The sequence below is a fragment of the Talpa europaea genome (assembly GCF_964194135.1).
Source record: "Talpa europaea genome assembly, chromosome: 7".
Taxonomy (NCBI): domain Eukaryota; kingdom Metazoa; phylum Chordata; class Mammalia; order Eulipotyphla; family Talpidae; genus Talpa; species Talpa europaea.
Genome location: NC_140074.1, coordinates 119,937,339 through 119,956,380, shown reverse-complemented (window position 1 = coordinate 119,956,380; position 19,042 = coordinate 119,937,339). Strand labels below are relative to the sequence as shown.

At 48.0% G+C, this 19,042-nt stretch overlaps 2 protein-coding genes across 2 annotated transcripts; both read left to right on the top strand.

Moving 5' to 3' along the window:
• Positions 1-858: 858 nt before the first annotated feature.
• On the top strand, positions 859-6,426 carry LOC311173914 (keratin, type I cuticular Ha4-like; the record flags this gene model as incomplete). The annotated part of the gene is made up of 7 exons (XM_084237997.1): positions 859-1,191; positions 2,897-2,979; positions 3,858-4,014; positions 5,132-5,293; positions 5,383-5,508; positions 5,660-5,880; positions 6,321-6,426. 7 exons carry the CDS (start codon positions 859-861, stop codon positions 6,424-6,426), a joined length of 1,188 nt encoding a protein of 395 aa, XP_084094123.1.
• A 6,279-nt stretch (positions 6,427-12,705) lies between these two features.
• Positions 12,706-18,171, top strand: LOC311173273 (keratin, type I cuticular Ha3-I-like; the record flags this gene model as incomplete). Its single annotated transcript, XM_084237131.1, has 7 exons — positions 12,706-13,238; positions 14,924-15,006; positions 15,853-16,009; positions 16,839-17,000; positions 17,092-17,217; positions 17,391-17,611; positions 18,066-18,171. Exons 1-7 carry the CDS (start codon positions 12,888-12,890, stop codon positions 18,169-18,171), a joined length of 1,206 nt encoding a protein of 401 aa, XP_084093257.1. The 5' UTR covers positions 12,706-12,887.
• Positions 18,172-19,042: the final 871 nt, after the last annotated feature.

The window sequence follows — 19,042 nt, the reverse complement described above, 5'->3', positions numbered from 1 at the left end:
GGCTGCAGATCTTCATAGTGCTGCGTCTTAATCCCTTACACCATCAGAGAGGCCATCTACATCCCCTGCAGGTTTGGGTGAGGACTGAGGAGATGGTGCCTGTGAGGCACTGAGCTGTGGGAACCTAGGAAGTAGGAGCCATCCCAGTACAGTGTACCTCTGTGTGCTTCACGCAGAGTAGGTTCTCCTGAGATGAGTGCTCTGTGAATGCTCAATCAAATCAGAATGGCTTCTGGAATTTTTGTGCGGCCTTCTTGGAAGAGAGCAGAGTTGCCCCAACCACCAGTCAGGATGGCAAAGGCCATTGGGCTGGATGACCTTGCAAGTCCTTTGTGACCATCGATTCAGGGGCCCCCAATACCCTCATTTCCAGATGCACTTTCTTGGGTGGCTTTCCTCACTGAGTCTTCACTGAGTCCTCACTGAGGATGTGCCAGGGGAGGTTCAGACCCTTTCTTGTTTAGAAGAGAGAGGCTCAGCAGTGTCCCCACTCTGGGGGATAGTTGACACCCTACCACAATTCACTGTGAATAAGCACTACTGTTGGCAAGGTAACGGGTTGGTCACCTTGAAGCCAAACCATGAAGTATCTACTTAGCCAACCAGCATGATTGGTGACGAGTCCTGACTTAGCAAGAAGCCAGAGTAAAGGATTTTATTAGTTAAAGACTCATGGGAGTCAGCTAAATAACAAGTGGAAAAATTGGTAAAGTGGAGAAAAGGTGGTAATTCTTCTGTGTGCAGTTGCCACGCCCATCGTGGCAGAATATATAAGGGCCAGAGAGGACCAGGGCTGGTATCAGAGTGAAGGAACCAGGTTTGGAATCTCACCTACACAGCCTGCTCCCTGCTAGCACCATGTCTTACTCCTGCTGTCGCTCCAGCATGAGCTGCCGCTCCAGCAGCACCTCCCGGTCCTGCGTGCCCCCCAGCTGCCACTCCAGCTGCACCCTGCCCGGGGCCAACATCCATGCCACCGTGTGCAGCGGCGGTGCCTTCAACGGCAACGAGAAGGAGACCATGCAGTTCCTGAACGACCGCCTGGCCAGCTACCTGGAGAAGGTGCGCCAGCTGGAGCGGGAGAACGCCGAGCTGGAGAGCCGCATCCAGGCACACTCTCAGCAGCAGGTGCCCTATGTGAGCCCCAACTACCAGTCCTACTTCCACACCATCGAGGAGCTCCAGCAGAAGGTGAGGGCGCAGGTGCCACGTGCGTCATGCTGGACAAGTTCTTCCAAGTGAACCTAGCGAGATCTGAATGGAAGTAAGGCTGCTGAAAGCTAATGTAGAGAGTGGTAAGGGCACAGAAATCACTGGATGCAGTAGATCTAGTGTTCTTGGAAAAGGTACTTGGGAGGTCCCACGAGGGTAGAGTACAGGTTGGGCATAGTGTCAGGCCTTAGAACAACCCGTCATGGCCATCTTACAAGGCTTCTTAACCTAAAACCAGACTATTGGATTCTTCAGTCCTATTATAATATCCTGCTTCTGTTTTCAGAGCTTATCGGATTAAGCAAAGATGCATCTGAAATATTTGTTGTAGTTAGAAATTTCTGGAGTTAATTCTCAATATTCAAAGATTTTCAACAATCTGGCAAGAGACTGTGTGTACAGGAGAGCAAAAGAGGTGCTGATCCAGATGCCTCACTAATGTGCACGTACACAGATACACCCACTGAGCAGGTGGCCAGGCAGGTGGGACGTCAGGGCCAGATGTGCAGATGCAGAAGTGGCTATATGCAAAGAGCCAGCATGGCATAGGTCAGGGAGGGCTTCCCAGAAGAGGCAATATCTGATCAAGGTCAGAAGGAGGAACAGGAGTTTACATCCAACTGCACAGGTCCTGGACTCTCTGAGGGAACGGACTGAGCACGGTCCCATGTTTCTGGCCAAATGAGTGCCAGCAGGGCCACGGCAATTGAAAATGATGCAGTCATTCGCCCACCTTTGTCAAGTGCCAGACTCAGTGGAGACTCGGGAACGGGGGATGAGTACCGATGAAGTCTCATTCTCTGGAAGCTCACAGTCCAATGTCGAGAGAGATGAGAGAAAATGGCCAGAGGGAAGGTATTAAGCCCTGGAACCCGTGACTTGCGAAGCATGGTGGAACATGTGGAGGAAGCGCAAGAGCCAGGAAGGGGCGGAAGGGGGTTCTGCTAGGGGTCTTGTGCTGGGTGAGGGCATCTGGGGCATTCCAGGTGGCGAGAGCAGTGCAGTGCAAAAGCAGGCACAAGGGCACCAGGAGGGAGGGTGCAGAGGTCAGCAGGGCCGGAATGAAGGTGGTGTGAGGTGGGGCAACCAGTGTGCCCTGGTTTGCCAGCAAATTTTCTGGGTTTAGCACCCCAGGCCCCCCTAGTTCTCAGCAAACTGGGACCCTAGGTGAAACTTGCTGCCCAGGGTGCTCAGTCACTGCAGGAGGCCAGAGACAGACCAAGGGAAGAACTCACGACAAAGGCCACATTCTCCTGGACTGGTCTAGCTTTGGAATGGCAGCCCTATAATGGAATCCGCATTTTGTCTCCATCCTGCGAATCTGAGAAGACTCAAGCTATTTGGAAGGGATGTGGTTGAAAGAAAATACCTTGTCATTTTAGGGCACTGGACATCCTTAGCATGACTTACTTGTTTTCCTTCTGCAGGCTTATATTTTCATATTTATTTATTTTAAGGGTTTTTTTTTTCATTGAAGTAACATTGCACTATAAATCATGTAAGTTTCAGGTATTCATCCTTGAGAGTTATTATGTGTATGAACGACATTAATATATGCTAAAAGTCCTAGTCTATCCTTCATTATACCCTTGTTTCCTGATTTACCCACCCCCTTCCCTCTTCCCTATGATCATGATTTGGCCTTTTTCAAAAGTATCACTTATCCCATGGTTCCTGTCCCTAGATCCTGTACGGCAAGTCCCAGAATGCCAGGATGGTGGTGCAGATCGACAACGCCAAGCTGGCCGCCGATGACTTCAGGACCAAGTGAGAACCTAGAGCTGCCAGAGCAAGCCAGACATGCACAGGCCAATTGCGAAGGGATGGACTCTGTCCTGGAGGCTGCACCCATAAGCTGCCTGGGGTGGCCTTAGGAGGAAGCTTGATTTGGGTTCCTCAGGGTAAAAGTCAGCGTCACTGAATGCAAGAATCTCGTGTTCTCAGTTTAGTTTGAAGGAGCGTATGAAACCACCCGTTCTTTCTCTTTCAACTGAATTTACTGAGGAAGTTCGAAAGTCAATTTCATACACATGTCTTAGTCACATCAGCCCATCAGAAAAAAGTCATTAAACACAAAAACAGGAGGCAATATCCATTTGGGGAACCAAGTCTTCTCGGTTTGGCTATGACACTCCAAAGAATCCTTTGTGTTTTTATGAGCCTTTATAGTTTACAATGGGATTTTCCTGATGTAGCATCTTTGTCTTCAGGATGATCTGATAAAGTATTAGTTGGGTCCCCAACTTATGGATGAGGAAATCCAGGCTGAGGGACGTCAGGGAATTGCTCCGCAGTCCCAGTGGCTGAATCTGAGTGACGTCTGACTTGGTGCTCTGTGCCCAGGTCTAGGGGCTTCAGGGCGAGTGGGCAGACGAGACTTCTCAGACAGACAAGATGATGGGGCTTAGTCGATGGTGACCTTGAATGGGCTTCTTTACAGCACAGTTAATACTGGATTGAAAGTAAGCAGAGGCGCCCACCAAGGCCTTTGCTGTGGTTGTCAAGGAGGAAATAGATTATTATTTTACCGTTTTCCCTTTCAAAACACTAAAAAAAAAAGAAAATATTATATTTGACTAGTTCAATCAAGTTGAGTTCAGGAAAAACACTCTTTCTCTTTGACCTCTCTTGTTCTTTGTGTGAAGGTATCAGACGGAGCAGGGCCTGAGGAAGCTGGTGGAGTCGGATCTCAATGGGCTGCGCAGGATCCTGGGAGAGCAGACTCTGTGCACGTCTGACCTGCAGACCCAGGTGGAGTCCCTGAAGGAGGAGCTGATGAGTCTCAAGCAGAACCATGAGCAGGTGAGCGTGTTCCAGCCTTCAGTCCCCTAGTATTGACAGTTCCATTCACTCTCTCCCGCGGGATACAGTAAGGCCTTGTTAAGACTGAAGAGCTAATATGATATTTCTCTGGTTACCTAAAATAGTATGGCCAGTGGATCCATTTGTAGTTGGGGTCAGACAATTGCCCAAAAATCACACAAAGTTCTTTAACCTACTTTTTACCCGTGGGTGGGCTCTATTATCTTCAGATCATGTGCGAGGAATATGACCAAACTTGGACGGAGACAGCCAACTTCTCTGTAATGTGTGTCACCTAGATAACATTACCCAAGCTGGCTGGCTGGGAAGGTGGGAAAATTGAAGGAACTCAAACAATAGTTGCTTTGGACCTCATGGCTGAATGTATAATAAGAAATCAGACTCAGTTCTCCAGAACGGGACCTTTTGATGAACAGGAAACACTCCTCAGCACTGTGTGAGGGCAGATCACAGAAAAGAAATGAGAGGAGTTAAACTACGTCTCTCTGCATCTAAGTTGGAATAATTATAAACCAGTACCATGCAGGATTTGTCAATAAACAGAGGGAAAGTCAGAAAGAAACAACAGAATCCTGGAATAGCAAGACACACTAGCAAAGGTCTAATCCTCCAGTCTTATATAGATGAAGAAAGAGACTCAGACAGGAAGTCTGAGTCACAAGATGTAACTTAGTTGGGCTTTATATGTACTGGGCCTTCAGCTCAAGTTTCCAAATTTTTTTTTTAAAGATTTATTTATTTTTTTACAAGAACCAGGGTACAGGCCAGATGTGCGGGAGTGTGACAGGATTCACCAGAGAGAGAGCGGGGAACAGAACAGGCAGACTGATGAAATACACTGCTGAGGGGAGCAGGGGGCGAGACAGGAGAGGTTCTCTTCACCATGTGGGATTCTCACAGGACAGCTGGGATCCAACGCATGCTTCAGAGGCTGTGGACAGCTTCACAGTTTGGTGCTCAACTGCCTATGCCACCAGGGAGGCCCAAGTTTCCGAAATTCTAATGCAATTCTCATTCCACCACAGTGAACTCTCTCAGGAAGAGTTAATTCATAGACTTCTTCCTGTGGGTTCATTCCTTCTTCTTCCTCCTGCAGGAGGTCAACAGCCTGAATTCCCAGATTGGAGACCGCCTCAATGTGGAGGTGGATGCTGCCCCCAACGTGGACCTGAACAGCGTGCTCAACGAGACTAGGCACCAGTATGAAGCCCTGGTGGAGAACAACCGCAGGGATGTGGAGCAGTGGTTCGCCACCCAGGTGGGTCTCTCAGCCCTGGACATGTGGGAACTAGGTGCTGGAGACCTGCAGGTGGGGTCTGACCCTGGGTGTCCCCTTTGCTGTTGCAGACCGAGGAGCTGAACAAGCAGGTGGCGTCAAGCTCCCAGCAGGTGCAGTCGTGCCAGGGTGAGATCGGGGAGCTGAGACGCACGGTCAACGCCCTGGAGACGGAGCTGCAGGTCCAGCACAAGCTGGTGGGTATTGTAAACCCCCTGATGGGAAATTGGATAATGAGTATCAGCGGGATGCCCTTTGGGCCTCACGCTAGCAGCTTGTGGTGTCTTGGCAAGCCTCTGTAAGAAGCTCCTATAGGAGTGACTATGAGACGTTCTCTATTCCCCACAGAGGAGCTCCCTGGAGAATGCCCTGACCGAGACCGAGGGCCGCTACAGCTCCCAGCTGTCCCAGGTGCAGTACATGATCACCAACGTGGAGTCCCAGCTGTCTGAGATCCGGGCTGACCTGGAGCGGCAGAACCATGAGTACCAGGTGCTGCTGGACGTGCGTGCCCGGCTGGAGAGCGAGATCAGCACCTACCGCGGCCTGTTGGAGAGCGAGGACAGCAAGTGAGTAGGACACCAAGGTCTCTGGGTGAGCGTGGTGGGACCACCAGGCACCAGGCACATACAAGTTGGCCCTATTTTCCATCACTGGTCAGCACAGCTGCAGATTCTGCGCTGACAGTTATGCCAATGTGGAAAGCACAGGAAGGGCATAGCCCCTGCCTCAGAGTGACAGTGGGGAAGGGTGGTGGGCAATGGTGACTCAGCAGTCGCTACTGGGTGAGGCAGATTGTGCCAGGTTCCAAGAGAGCTGAGCAGCGTGAGGTAACATTTTCGAGAGCACAGTTTTCTACAACTTTCCATCTGGGCCAGGGGAGGGCTTAGGGAACAATCGAAGGTGACTGCAGCTAAACCAACTGAGAATTCACAGGTTGTGTGATCCAGCCCCTTAGGGTTCTTCCCCTCCTCTCTCTGATCCATTCTAAACCCCTGTGTCCCTACAGCCTTCCCAGCAACCCCTGTTCCAGCGGCAATGCCAGCGGCGGCTCCTTCAGACCCAGTGGCATCTCCTGTGGGCCCTGTGGCGGCGCCCCAAAGCGTTGCTGCTAAATTAAAACTTGCATCCTCTTTGAAGATGTTAATGAAGCCATTTAGATCATTCATAGAAGAGGTTCCCAGTCCTGCCTTTGCTGGAGTTCATTTACCATTTAGAAACCTTGTCACTCCACCGTGATATTTCTAGACCTAGATGAGCCTTTCAGATCCAACAAGCAAAGGCATATACCATGGACTTGGCATGTCTGGAGACTTCCTCCTGGTGAAGGCTGACTGCTTCTGAAGTTGGTCAGTTCCCAGTAATCTCAGCTCCAGCTGCTACTTCAGGGTGTTTCCTGATGGGATTGTGTTTCCTGCTTTCCTTACCTCTTTGGTATTCTTTGGAATGCAAAGAGGTTACTTCATTAACTTCCCAATAAACTTTATTTTCCTGGCATAGTAAATGTGTTTCTCATTCATATTCATGCATTGTAAAGTACTTGTCATGGCTGTCTCATGAAAACAACCCCTCATTAGGAGGATGAATTAGGTCAAATGACTGACCTCAGTCATGGTAGTCCCCTGATAAATTCGGATGGAGCCAGAGGAATGTCCTCCTGGGGACCTCCCAGTCCCGCCAATGGAGCCCATGCAGAAATCCTGGCCTTCAACATTCATGACCATCTTATCTTGCAGCAGCGCCTTTGGGAAATTGGAGAATCCTCTTTCAGCTTCACTGCCATCTCCACTGTCATATTCATCACTGGATTTGTGTTACCTTTCTCCTCCATAGTCCAGAGACCAAAGTGCAGCCACCCTCTCCTCTCAACCTCTTGGCTATACCTGCATTTCCAGTAGGGACACCTTCTCTCCAGCGACACTCACTTTTGATCTCCTCAGCCCAGAACATTGGGTCCTCTGGATGTACCTTGGACTACCCATTCTATGTTCCTGATTAGTCTAACTGCCACTTTCTATCCAAAATAGAAGAATGCCTAACTTCTCAAAGCAGGGCAGGTGAGGCCAAGAGCTTCCAAGGTGTCTAAGGCACCTGTGGCAGGAACCACAAGAAAGGGTTTAGGCAGGTCCCAGAGAGCTGGGACTGAAGGAGACCCAAAATTAAAAATGTACCATATAATCCACCATGAGTCAAGATGATGGCTACATTATCTGCCAAAACACTAAACCTGCCTGGGCCAAGGACCAGGAGTAGCCTCACCGCATGTCTCTTGTTCTTCTCTGCCTACCTCCAATTTATATATACAACTTCAGTGCTCCATCCTCCTTCCCAGCTGCCTCCACTCTGGGAGTTTGGTTCATGGCATGCTGGGAGTTGTAGTCCAAGGCCTCTGATGTTGGTGACATGTAAGTAGGGGCTTGGGAAATGGCATGTGTTGCCATGGTGATGCTGCCATGGGATGGACCACATCCATGGAGATATGTTTAGCAACCTTGAGATGCATTCAGTAACAGTATCAGGCCACCTCATCACATTCAATTGCACTGTAACTCTTTGTCAAACTAGTAGTCTTGGCACCCATGTTTTACCCAACAATTTGTAAAAAGGCCCTTTATTTATTTTTTTCAATTTTTTATGAATTATTTTATTTTATATAATTCTTACATCATTTTTCATATTTGCACATGTATGCATTTTCATTTAGGCTATATTCCCCATACTATTCCCATCCCCTTTTTCTGACCCTAATCTGTCTTCTCCTCCCCCCGCCCCCCACTGTAGTGTGTCTCTGGTTTATAGTTGCTTGTTGTTTTTGATTTTTATTTTATGCAATTAGTCTTTTTCCTGGTCCCTTCTTCAGGATTTCTAAATTCCTGCTATGAGTGAGACCATCCAGTATTTTTCTTTTTCTTAGAAAGGCCCTTTAAACTCAGGTAGCTGTCTCTCCTTACCTCTTCCCATTTCAAGTTTGATCATTCCTCTGTTTTTGCTCATATCAGTAAAATTCTTCCATAGCCTCCAGATCATTTCATTTCCTCTAATTCCAAGAAAGGCCAAAGCACATTAAGTCTGCCAGCAACAAACATTAATCCTATCCCACCCATGCCCAACTTGCATCATTCCTGAATTTTTAAAACTCTGCATTCTATAGGCCACTAATTCATTTACTCTTCAATTTGACTCTATTTGACACAACTGCATTCAATCATCTATTGTGTGTGCTGTTACTGTTGGGTGCTGAGGACAAATAAGTAAACACTGTCCTGACACAGCATGTTTGTAGTCTAGAGTGGTTGAGACAGAGAGACAATCTTCATAATGATAAGCATCAATATGGAGCACATAAAGATGCACATAAAGAATGAAGAATATCGGATGTGTGAGAGAGTGATGAGAGGAGGCTCCAAGAAGGAGCCAGCCCTGGATCTGGGATTTGTAAAATGTCTCTCTTCCTGTCTTATTGACTATTGACCCTTCAAAAAACATAGTATCTTTACCAAATTTAAGCTTCATGTAAATAACAGAAGACTATATGTTGAATAAATAAGGAACAGTGACACTAATGAGGATTCATGAGGTTATTAAACTTTATATACTTCCCATAGTTCCAACTTCAATCAACTATGACTACGATGCTATCATAATTCTGAAATAAAGCTTGATGGGATGTGTTTGGACAATTGAACGTGTACAGGTCTGAGAGGAGGAATGATTTTCCAAGCATAAACTTTGGCAGGGAAGAAGACAAGGAAGCAGGAGATGTGTTTCGAACTGACAGACCGATTCCCAGCCTGGAGCAGAGGTTAAATGTGCTAGTGGTGGAAGATGAAACTGCAAAAATAGTTTGGAGCTTGTAAGGAAGTGCTTTGTAAGGAAGGTAGCCATGTCCGTGATCAGCACTCATGTCCATCAGACACTCATGATATCTGTGTATTGCAAAAGGTATTTTAGCTGCACTCATCCCTTTGACCTGCAGACCAGTCACATAAATAGGTTTTCATTCTTTCTGAGTGGTCCCTGAATCCAGCTTTCTCAGATGATTAGGATCATGATGTTATATTGTCCGGGATTGTTTCAAGTTCTTCTTGCTGTATTCTTAGACTGTGTGCAGTTAAAAACGTACTCATGAAATTTGTATATTTCTGACTCTATTTGGTCTGGAATCCATCTCCATTGGTGGACAAGGATCAAGTATAAGAGAATCAATGGTGACTCTGGAGAGGGTAAGTTGAATGAACCCTGAATCCCATTTTGAGGTGTGTGTACCTACTCAGTCCATCTGCCTGGTCATTATCCTAGTCTTCTTCTGCTTGTCCCACACTGGAAACCCCATTTGAGTAATTCCTCAGAGCTAAATCTGTTGGTTTAGTTTATGGATTACCATCCCAAACTCTACCCTCAATGTAGTGAGGCCGACTGCTTGATGAACTGGCAGCCTGTGTCCCGTTCTTATAAGCTGCCCTAACAGACTGGCCCAGCATGGTGGTGTTGGTGTTAAACGGTATGTCTGATTTTCAACTCTCCATCTGTCTTTGGCATAAGTCAGTCTTCTTGGTCTGTGTGAAGTGATGAGACTCTTGGACTTTCCTTGCTAACTGTACATATTAAAATAGAATTAATATATGGGTGGGCCAATATGTTTCTATGAATTTTCCAAAGAAAACATTCTACTTTTCTCGTGGTGAGAATTTTAAATACCTGGCCATCAGGAAAGATGGTTTGGGGAAGGGTGAGGGAGGCCTCCCAAGGCATTTAAATCCTAACACAGCAAACCTGCCCTGACTCTTCTCCATGGTTCAGTGCTCCTGGTGAGTGTGCATGTTTCCTCTGCCATGGGAAAAAACCTTGGCTTTCATAATAACTAACATCCTTGAACTTCAATGGTAATTTGTTCACATCTTAAGGCCAGAAGCCTTATTACTGCGTCTGCCACAATTACACAGGCAGGTGTCAGCCTTTCTGCTTGTTAGGATTTGATTTGCTCATCATCTTTATTTAAGGCTCATTGACTAGACAATACCCTTGCTTATGTTAAGGTAAGAATTCATAATACATAATAAGTAGAATAAATAAATGGCAATTGCTTTCTAGAATTCCCGGAAAGTTAACTGAGACTTGACTCTTTTCTCAACAGACCAATGTGAGGACCTGTAGTCCTTTCAACCATCATCTGGACATGGGAATAGTATCTCTAGTCAATATATCATTGTTATTGCTATACCCAAGATGTGGGTATAGTTAAAAGTTATCTAAACACTGCCCTCCACTTTTGAGAACAAAAAACTCTGGGTTATCCCATCCCTACTGCATAATTATAGGGACCCCCCAAGGCCATATTGGCAAGTGTGTCACAATGTATTCCTTTCCAAATTCTTTCAAAAGTCCCATTGTCTAGATTATTCTCTTTTGAAGGGGAGAATGAGAAAAGTTAATGAATCTAGTTATTTGTTTTATGCTATTTATTCTCATCTGATAGGACTTTAAATCAGTTTGGAATGATTTGAAACCAACACAGCCATTCTTCATCTCTCAAATCCAAAGGGCCAGGCAGGAGGGGCAGAGTTGTGAACTGTGCACATGGGTGAAGATGTCAGCACTTCAGGGACATCACACGCTTATTCCAAAGTTTCTGTCTTTCATAAAAGCTTATTTGAAGCTCCACCTTGGCAATGACTTTCGGAGTTGTCTGAGTAAATGGGCATTGATAGTTTATAGTCACAGCGTGTCACTAACCCAGGAAAGAGCCTACTCAGCTTGGTTCATCCCACACACTAGTTCCAAATGATTGCTCCTGGTTCCAAAATAAACACACTCTCAGAAGATGAGTATTTGCCTTCATTGAGGATAACCAAGAAGAAAGTACCCCAGGCTGTGAGCACAAATCTGCAAAAGGGGGATCTAAGAATAAGGGCTATTTGGGAGGTATAGGCACGTGGCTTCCAGCATCTTTCCTGCTAGGAGGCCTGAGAGGTTGCACGCCAGATCTCATAGTTCCTGACTGTCTGGAATAGCACAGGCAGACCAAATGTGCCAATGGTCATAAGCTGCCATGAAGCACGCGATCATTGGATTGGTGGCTTTTAGGGTGACAGCCATGCAGAATGGGGCTCAGGTGTTTCTATGTCAAATGAACTTTGGTTACCTTGCTCCCCAGCTTACGTATTGTCCTTTCCACTCAGTAGGTGTCCTTCCATTAGAATAGAAATAACCTTTGGTTCTTCCTAGAGAACAGGTTTGCTATTTTGTGGCATGTGTTAATCCTGGAGGGGAGGTTATGTGTGAATGGTTGAGTCCTATGAATCTCAGTCCACTTGTGCACAATTGCAGAGCAGGCCTGAGATGGTTGGAAGAAGTGGACACAGAGTGATGGGGAGCGAGAGGTTGGTGGAATCGGCAAGCTCAGGGCTTGTGTGCTGGTTCTGCCATGCAGGAGCTCTGGGGGCTTGGCAAGCTCTCTGAGGCTTGCTGCTTAGTCCACATACCCTGTATGATTATTTTTTTAAGATTTATTTTATTTATTTATGTATACAAGAGCTGGTGGGTAGGGCAGAGTTGTGGGGGGCAGGGGTGAGAGGATTGACCAGAGATAAAGTTGGGAGCAAAACAGCAGATCTACTGAAATACAATGCTGAGGGGAGCAGCGGGTGAGACAGGAGAGGTCTGCTGCACCATGTGGATCAGCTCCCTGCCTGGGCATTGAACTCGTGCTGCAGTAGCTACAGAGAGCTTCATAGTGCTGGTCTTCACCCCTTGCACCTCTAGGGAGGTCCCCATTATACCCTGCAGGGTTGGGTGAGGAGTGAGGAGATAGTGTGTGTGAGGTGCTTAGCTATGGATACCTGATAGGCAGGAGCTGTCCCAGTACAGCATACCTACTGTGTGCCTCATGCAGAGTAGATTCTCCGAAATGAATGCTCTGTGAACACTGAATAAAAGCAGAATGGCATCTGGAAGTTTCTTGCAGCCTTCTGGGAGGATGGCAGAATTGCTGCCCCCTGGCCTGGGTGGCAAAGGATATTGTGCTGGATGACCTTGCAAGTTCTTTGTGACAACCGCTTCAGGGGCCCCCAATACCCTCATTTCCAGATGCACTTTCTTGGGTGGCTTTCCTCACTGAGTTGAGTCCTCACTGAGAATGTGCTGGGGGGAGTTCAGACCCTTTAACGTTTAGAAGTGAGAGGCACAGAAGTGTCCCCAACCCTGGGGTACAGTTGTCACCCTAACACAACGCCCTGTGAATAAGCACTGCTGTTGGCAAGGTAATAGGTTGGTCACCATGAAGCCAAACCATGAAGATTTTACTTAGCCAACCGGCATGATTGGTGACGAGTCCTGACTTAGCAAGAAGCCAGAGTAAAAATTTTATGAGGTAAAGGACTCATGGGAGGGAGCAAAATAACAAGTGGAAAAATTGGTAAAGAGGAGAAAAGGTGGTAATTTTTCCTGTGTGGTAATTTTTCCAGTTGTCACACCCACTGTGGCAGAATATAAAGGCCCGGGGAGGACCAGGGCTGGTATCAGAGTGAAGGAACCAGGTTTGGAATCTCACCTGCACAGCCTGCTCCCTGCTAGCACCATGTCTTACTCCTGCTTCCGTTCCAGCATGAGCTGCCGCTCCAGCTGCAGCTCTCGGCCCTGCGTGGCCCCCAGCTGCCACTCTACCTGCACCCTGCCCGGGGCCTGCAACATCCCCGCCTCCGTGGGCAGCAGCAGCTGGCTCTGCGAGGGCTCCTTCAATGGCAACGAGAAGGAGACCATGCAGTTCCTGAACGACCGCCTGGCCAGCTACCTGGAGAAGGTGCGCCAGCTGGAGCGGGAGAACGCCGAACTGGAGGGTCGCATCCAGGCACACTGCCAGCAGCAGGTGCCCTACGTGTGCCCCAACTACCAGTCCTACTTCCGCACCATCGAGGAGCTGCAGCAGAAGGTGAGGGCATGGGCACCTTGTACGGCATGCTGGACTAGTTCTTTCAATTGAACATAGCATATCCAAATGGATGTAAGGCTGCTGAAAGCTAATTTTGAGATTGGTAAAGGCATAGAAATCAGTGGCTTGGATACAACAGATCTACTGGTATTGGAAAGGTTTTTGGGAGGTCCCACGAAGGTAGAGTACAGGCTGGGGATAGTGTCAGGCCTTAGAACAACCAGTCGTGGCAAGCTTACAAGGCTTCTTAACCAAAAACCAGAATAGTTGATTCTTCAGTTCTATTATGATATCCTGCTTCTGTTTTCAGAGCTTATAGGATTAAACAAAGATGCACCTATTTATTTCTTGCAGTTAGAACTTTCTTGAGTTAATCCTCAAATATTCAAAGCATTTCAAAACTTTGCCATGAGACTGTGTGTACAGGAAAGCAAAAGAGCTGTTGATGCCAGAAGCCTCAATCATGTGCACGGACACAGGTGCACCCATTGAGAAGGTGGCTAGGCAGGTGTGACTTCAGAGCCAGACGTGCAGATGCAGAAGTGGCTACAAGCAAAGAGCCAGCACGGCATAGGTCAGGGAGGGCTTCCCAGAAGAGGCAATATCTGATCAAGGTCAGAAGGAGGAGCAGGAGTTTACATCCAGTTGCACAGGCCCTGGACTCTCTGAGGGGATGGACTGAGCACAGTCCTGTGTTTCTGGTCAAACGAGTGCCAGCAGGGCCAAGGCATTTGAACATGATGCAGTCATTTGCCCAGACTCAGTGGGGACTCGGGAACTGGGGATGAGTACCAATGAAGTCACATTCTCTGGAAGCTTACAGTGTAATGTGGCGAGAAATGTGGGAACAAATGCCCAGAAGGAAGGTGTTAAGCGCTGGAACCGTGATGTGCAAAGCATGTTGGAACATGTGGAAGAAGCACAGGAGCCAGGAGGGGTCGGAGGGGGTTCTGCTAGGGGTCTTGTGGTGGGTGAGGGCGTCCAGGGCATTCCAGGTGGCAAGAGCAGTGCAGTGCAAAAGCAGGCACAAGGGCACCAGGAGGGAGAGTGCAGAGGTCAGCAGGGCCGGAGTGAAGGTGGTGTGAGGTGGGGAAACCAGTGTGCCCAGGTTTGCCTGCAAAAATCTGGGTATAGCACCCCAGGCGCCCCCTAGTTCTCAGCAAACTGGGACCCTAGGTGAAACTTGCTGCCCAGGGTGCTCAGTCACTGCAGGAGGCCAGAGACAGACCAAGGGAAGAACTCACGACAAAGGCCACATTCTCCCGGACTGGTCTAGCTTTGGAATGGCAGCCCTATAATGGAATCCACATTTTGTCTCCATCCTGCGAATCTGAGAAGACTCAAAGCTATTTGGAAGGGATGTGGCTGAAAGAAAATACCTCGTCATTTTAGGGCACCAGACATCCTTAGCATGACTTACTTGTTTTCCTTCTACAGGTTTATATTTTTCATATTTATTTTAAAGCTTCTTTATTTGATTAACACTGCATTATAAATCATGTAAGTTTCAGGTATTCATCCTTGAGAGTTAATATGTGTATGAACGACATTAATATATGCTAGAAGTCCTAGTCTCTCCTTCATTTAGCCCCAGTTTCCTGATTTACCCACCCCTTTCCCTCTCCCTCTGATCATGATTTGGTCTTTTTCAAAAGTATCACTCATCCCATGGTTCCTGTCCCTAGATCCTGTACAGCAAGTCTGAGAATGCCAGGCTGGTGGTGCAGATTGACAATGCCAAGCTGGCCGCCGATGACTTCAGGACCAAGTGAGAACTTAGAGCTGCCAGAGCAAGCCAGACATGCACAGGCCAATTGCAAAGTGATGGGCTCGGACCTGGGGTGGCCTTGGGAGGAAGCTTGCTTTGGGTTCCTCAGGGTAAAAGGCAGTGTCACTGAATGTAAGAATTCTGTGTTTTCACTTGAGTTTGAAGGAGTATAAGAAGTCACCTGTTCTTAGTCTTTTTTAACTGACTGGACCAAGTCAAAAGTGAATTTCATACATGTGTCTTAGTCATATTAGCCCATCAGAAAAAGTCATTAAACCTCAAAAACAGGAGGCAAAATCCATTTTGGGGAACCAACTCTTCTCGGTTTGGCTATGACACTCCAAAGAATCCTTTTTTTTTTTTATGAGCCTTTATAGTTTACAATGGGATATTCCCGGTGTTGTATCTTTGTCTTCAGGATGATTCGATAAAGCATTAGTTGGGTCCCCAATTTACGGATGAGGAAACCAGGCTGAGGGACGTCAGGGAATTGCTCCGCAGTCCCAGTGGCTGAATCTGAGTGACGTCTGACTTGGTGCTCTGCACCCAGCACTAGGGGCTTCAGGGAGAGTGGGAAGACAAGGCTTCTCAGACAGATAAGATGCTTAGTTGATGCTGACCTTGAATGGGCTCATTTACAGCACAGTTAATATTGGATTGAAAGTAAGCAGAGGCGCCCACCAAGGCCCTCCTGTGGTTGTCAGGGAATAAATACATTTTGTTTTTTACTGTTTCCCCTTTCAAAACACTAAAAATTTCAAAATATAATGAATTTGACTAGGTGAGTCAAGTCAAGTTCAGGAAAAACAGTCTGCGTCTCTGACCTCTCTTGTTCTTTGTGTGAAGGTATCAGACGGAGCTGGGCCTGAGGCAGCTGGTGGAGTCGGACATCAATGGGCTGCGCAGGATCCTTGATGAGCTGACTCTGTGCAAGTCTGACCTGGAGGCCCAGGTGGAGTCCCTGAAGGAGGAGCTGCTGAGCCTCAAGCAGAACCACGAGCAGGTGAGTGAGTTCCAGTCCCCAGCCTGCTAGTATTGACAGTTCCATTCACTCCCCCCAGCAGGATAAGGTAAGTGCTAAGCACCCAAGAGACAATATGATATTTCTCTGGTTACCTAAAAGAGTATGGTCAGTGGATCTATTTCTACTTGGAGTCAGAGGTGTGCCCAAACGTCACACAAAGTTCTTTAAACTACTTTCTACCAGTGGGTGGGATCTATTATCTTCAGATCATATGCCAGAATAGTGACCAAGCTTGGACGGAGGCAGCCAACTTCTCTGTAATGTGTGTCACCTAGATAACATTACCCAAGCTGGCTGGCTGGCTGGCTGGCTGGGAAGCTGGAAAAATTTAAGAAACTCAAACAATAGTGATTTGGACCTCATGGCTGAATGTATAATAAGAAATTGGACTCAGTTCTCCAGCAGGGGACCTTTTGATGAAAAGGAAACACCCCTCAGCACTGTGTGAGGGCAGATCACAGAAAAGAAATGGGAGGAGTTAAACTATGTCTCTCTGCATCTAAGTTGGAATAATTATAAACCAGTACCATGCAGGATTTGTCAATAAACAGAGGGACAGTCAAAGAAACAACAGAATCCTGGAATAGCAAGACACACTAGCAAAGGTCTAATCCTCCAGGTTATACAGATGAAGAAAGAGACTCAGACAGGAGGTCTGACTCACAAGATGTTAACTTAGTTGGGCTTTGTATGAACTGGGCCTTCAGCTCAAGTTTCTGACACTCATTCCACCATAGTGAACTCTCTCAGGAAGAGTTAATCCATAGACTTCTTCCTGTGGGTTCATTCCTTCTTCTTCCTCCTGCAGGAGGTCAACACCCTGCGTTCCCAGATAGGAGACCGCCTCAATGTGGAGGTGGATGCTGCCCCCAACGTGGATCTGAACGGCGTGCTCAACGAGACCCGAAGCCAGTACGAAGCCCTGGTGGAGAACAACCGGAGGGATGTGGAGCAGTGGTTCGCCACCCAGGTGGGCCTCTCAGCCCTGGACATGTTGAAATCCAGGCCCCGGGGGCCCTGCAGGTGGGGTCTGACCCCAGGTATCCCCTTTGCTGTTGCAGACCGAGGAGCTGAACAAGCAGGTGGTGTCGAGCTCTGAGCAGGTGCAGACGTGCCAGGCGGAGATCATTGAGCTGAGACGCACGGTCAATGCCCTCGAGATTGAGCTGCAGGCCCAGCACAACCTGGTGGGTGTTGTCAGCCTCCTGCCCGGAAGTGGGAAGTTGGGGGATGGGCAATAGCGGGATGCCCTCTGGGCCACCCTGTCCCTCCTCATGCTAGCAGCTGATGACATCTTGGCAAGCCTCTGGGAGAAGCCTCTTCAGGGGTGACTGTGAGACATTCTGTATTCCCTACACAGAGGAACTCCCTGGAAAACACCCTGAACGAGACCGAGGGCCGCTACAGCTCCCAGCTGTCCCAGGTGCAGTACATGATCACCAATGTCGAGTCCCAGTTGTCTGAGATCAGGAGTGACCTGGAACGGCAGAACCAGGAGTACCAGGTACTGCTGGACGTGCGTGCCCGGTTGGAGAGCGAGATCAGCACCTACCGTGGCCTGCTGGAGAGCGAGGACAGCAAGTGAGTAGGAGGTCAAGGTTTCTGGCAAAGCATGGTGGGACCACAAGTCATGAGGCACATACATGTTGGTCATATTTTTGATCACCGGTCAGCACACATCAATGCAGAGCCTGCTCTAACTGTTGTGCCAATGTTTGGAAAGCACAGGAAGGGCACAGTCCCTGCCTCAGCGAGAGCAGTGGAGAAGGGTGGTGGGCGATGGTGACTCACAGTAGTTGCTACTGGATGAGGCAGATTGTGTCAGATTCCAAGAGAGCTGAGCAGCGTGAGGTAACATTTTCGAGAGCACAGTTTACTATGTCTGCGCATGGCATCTGGGCCAGGGGAGGGCATAGGGAACAATCCAAGATGACTGCAGCTAAACCAACTGAGAATTCACAGGTTGTGTGATCCAGCCCCTTAGGGCTTCTTCCCCTCCCCTCTCTGATCATTCTAAACCCCTATGTCCCCCTAGGCTTCCTAGCAACCCCTGTGCCACCACCAACGCCACTGGAGGCTCCTGCGGACCCTGCTACCCTTGTGGACCACGCCCCCGCTGTGGGCCTTCCTTTGGGTGCTAGATCTCCAGGACTGCAGGAAGATTGTGGGAAGACGAACGACCATTGTGAAACCATCCCTGTTTCTTTGACAACCACCGGCCACATGACCGCAGCCCAAGCATCTCCATCAGTCCTGTCCTTAGAACAAATGCCCGGGTGTGGCCCTGCTGCACTCAGGCCCACCCACTACCCTCTCCAGGCCGCCCTCTTGTGTTTCTGCACCTGATGGTCTGATGGGTTTGGGCTGGGCTGGTGTCACCACAGGTGCTTGGTTTCTCTCTGCTTTACCTTCCTCACAGTTCCCCAACCCCCTTTGTAAGTCTCCTAATAAACTTTCCTGTTTCAAGCAGAGATGATTCTCATTTGTATTCATGCTTTTCAAAGTGTTCATTCTGTGTATGGGCTTCTCTTAAAGCCACTTGAAAGCAAAGGAGGGCTATGGAGTTTAATCCTCTGGTACAAGCACTTCATCACCATTAATTAACATTCATTAAGGACCTGAAACCCCAGGGTCTACTCAGGCTGGGGAGGCAAGAGGCCTCATCTGAATATGATAAACACATTCATGATGGGACCTACTCAGTAAAATACAACGGGCAACATCTCTGGAAAGTTCCAGCTTTTCTCTTCCAAGTTCCTAGAAGAAGGGGGGCAGGAGCTAATATTTACTGAACACCAACCAAATACCAGGAACCAGACAATTATCTCTGATATTCACATAGTAAGTGGCAACGGTTGGACTGACCCCAGAGCTGACTCTCTAAATGGGAGTGACGTCTGAGGTGGATTATAAGCAACTAACACTGATTGCAAACAAGCACAGCAGAGCTTCACCTCCTTCAAGCTTACCCGGGGATATATGATTTGGGGGTATAAGTATCAAATACCCCCA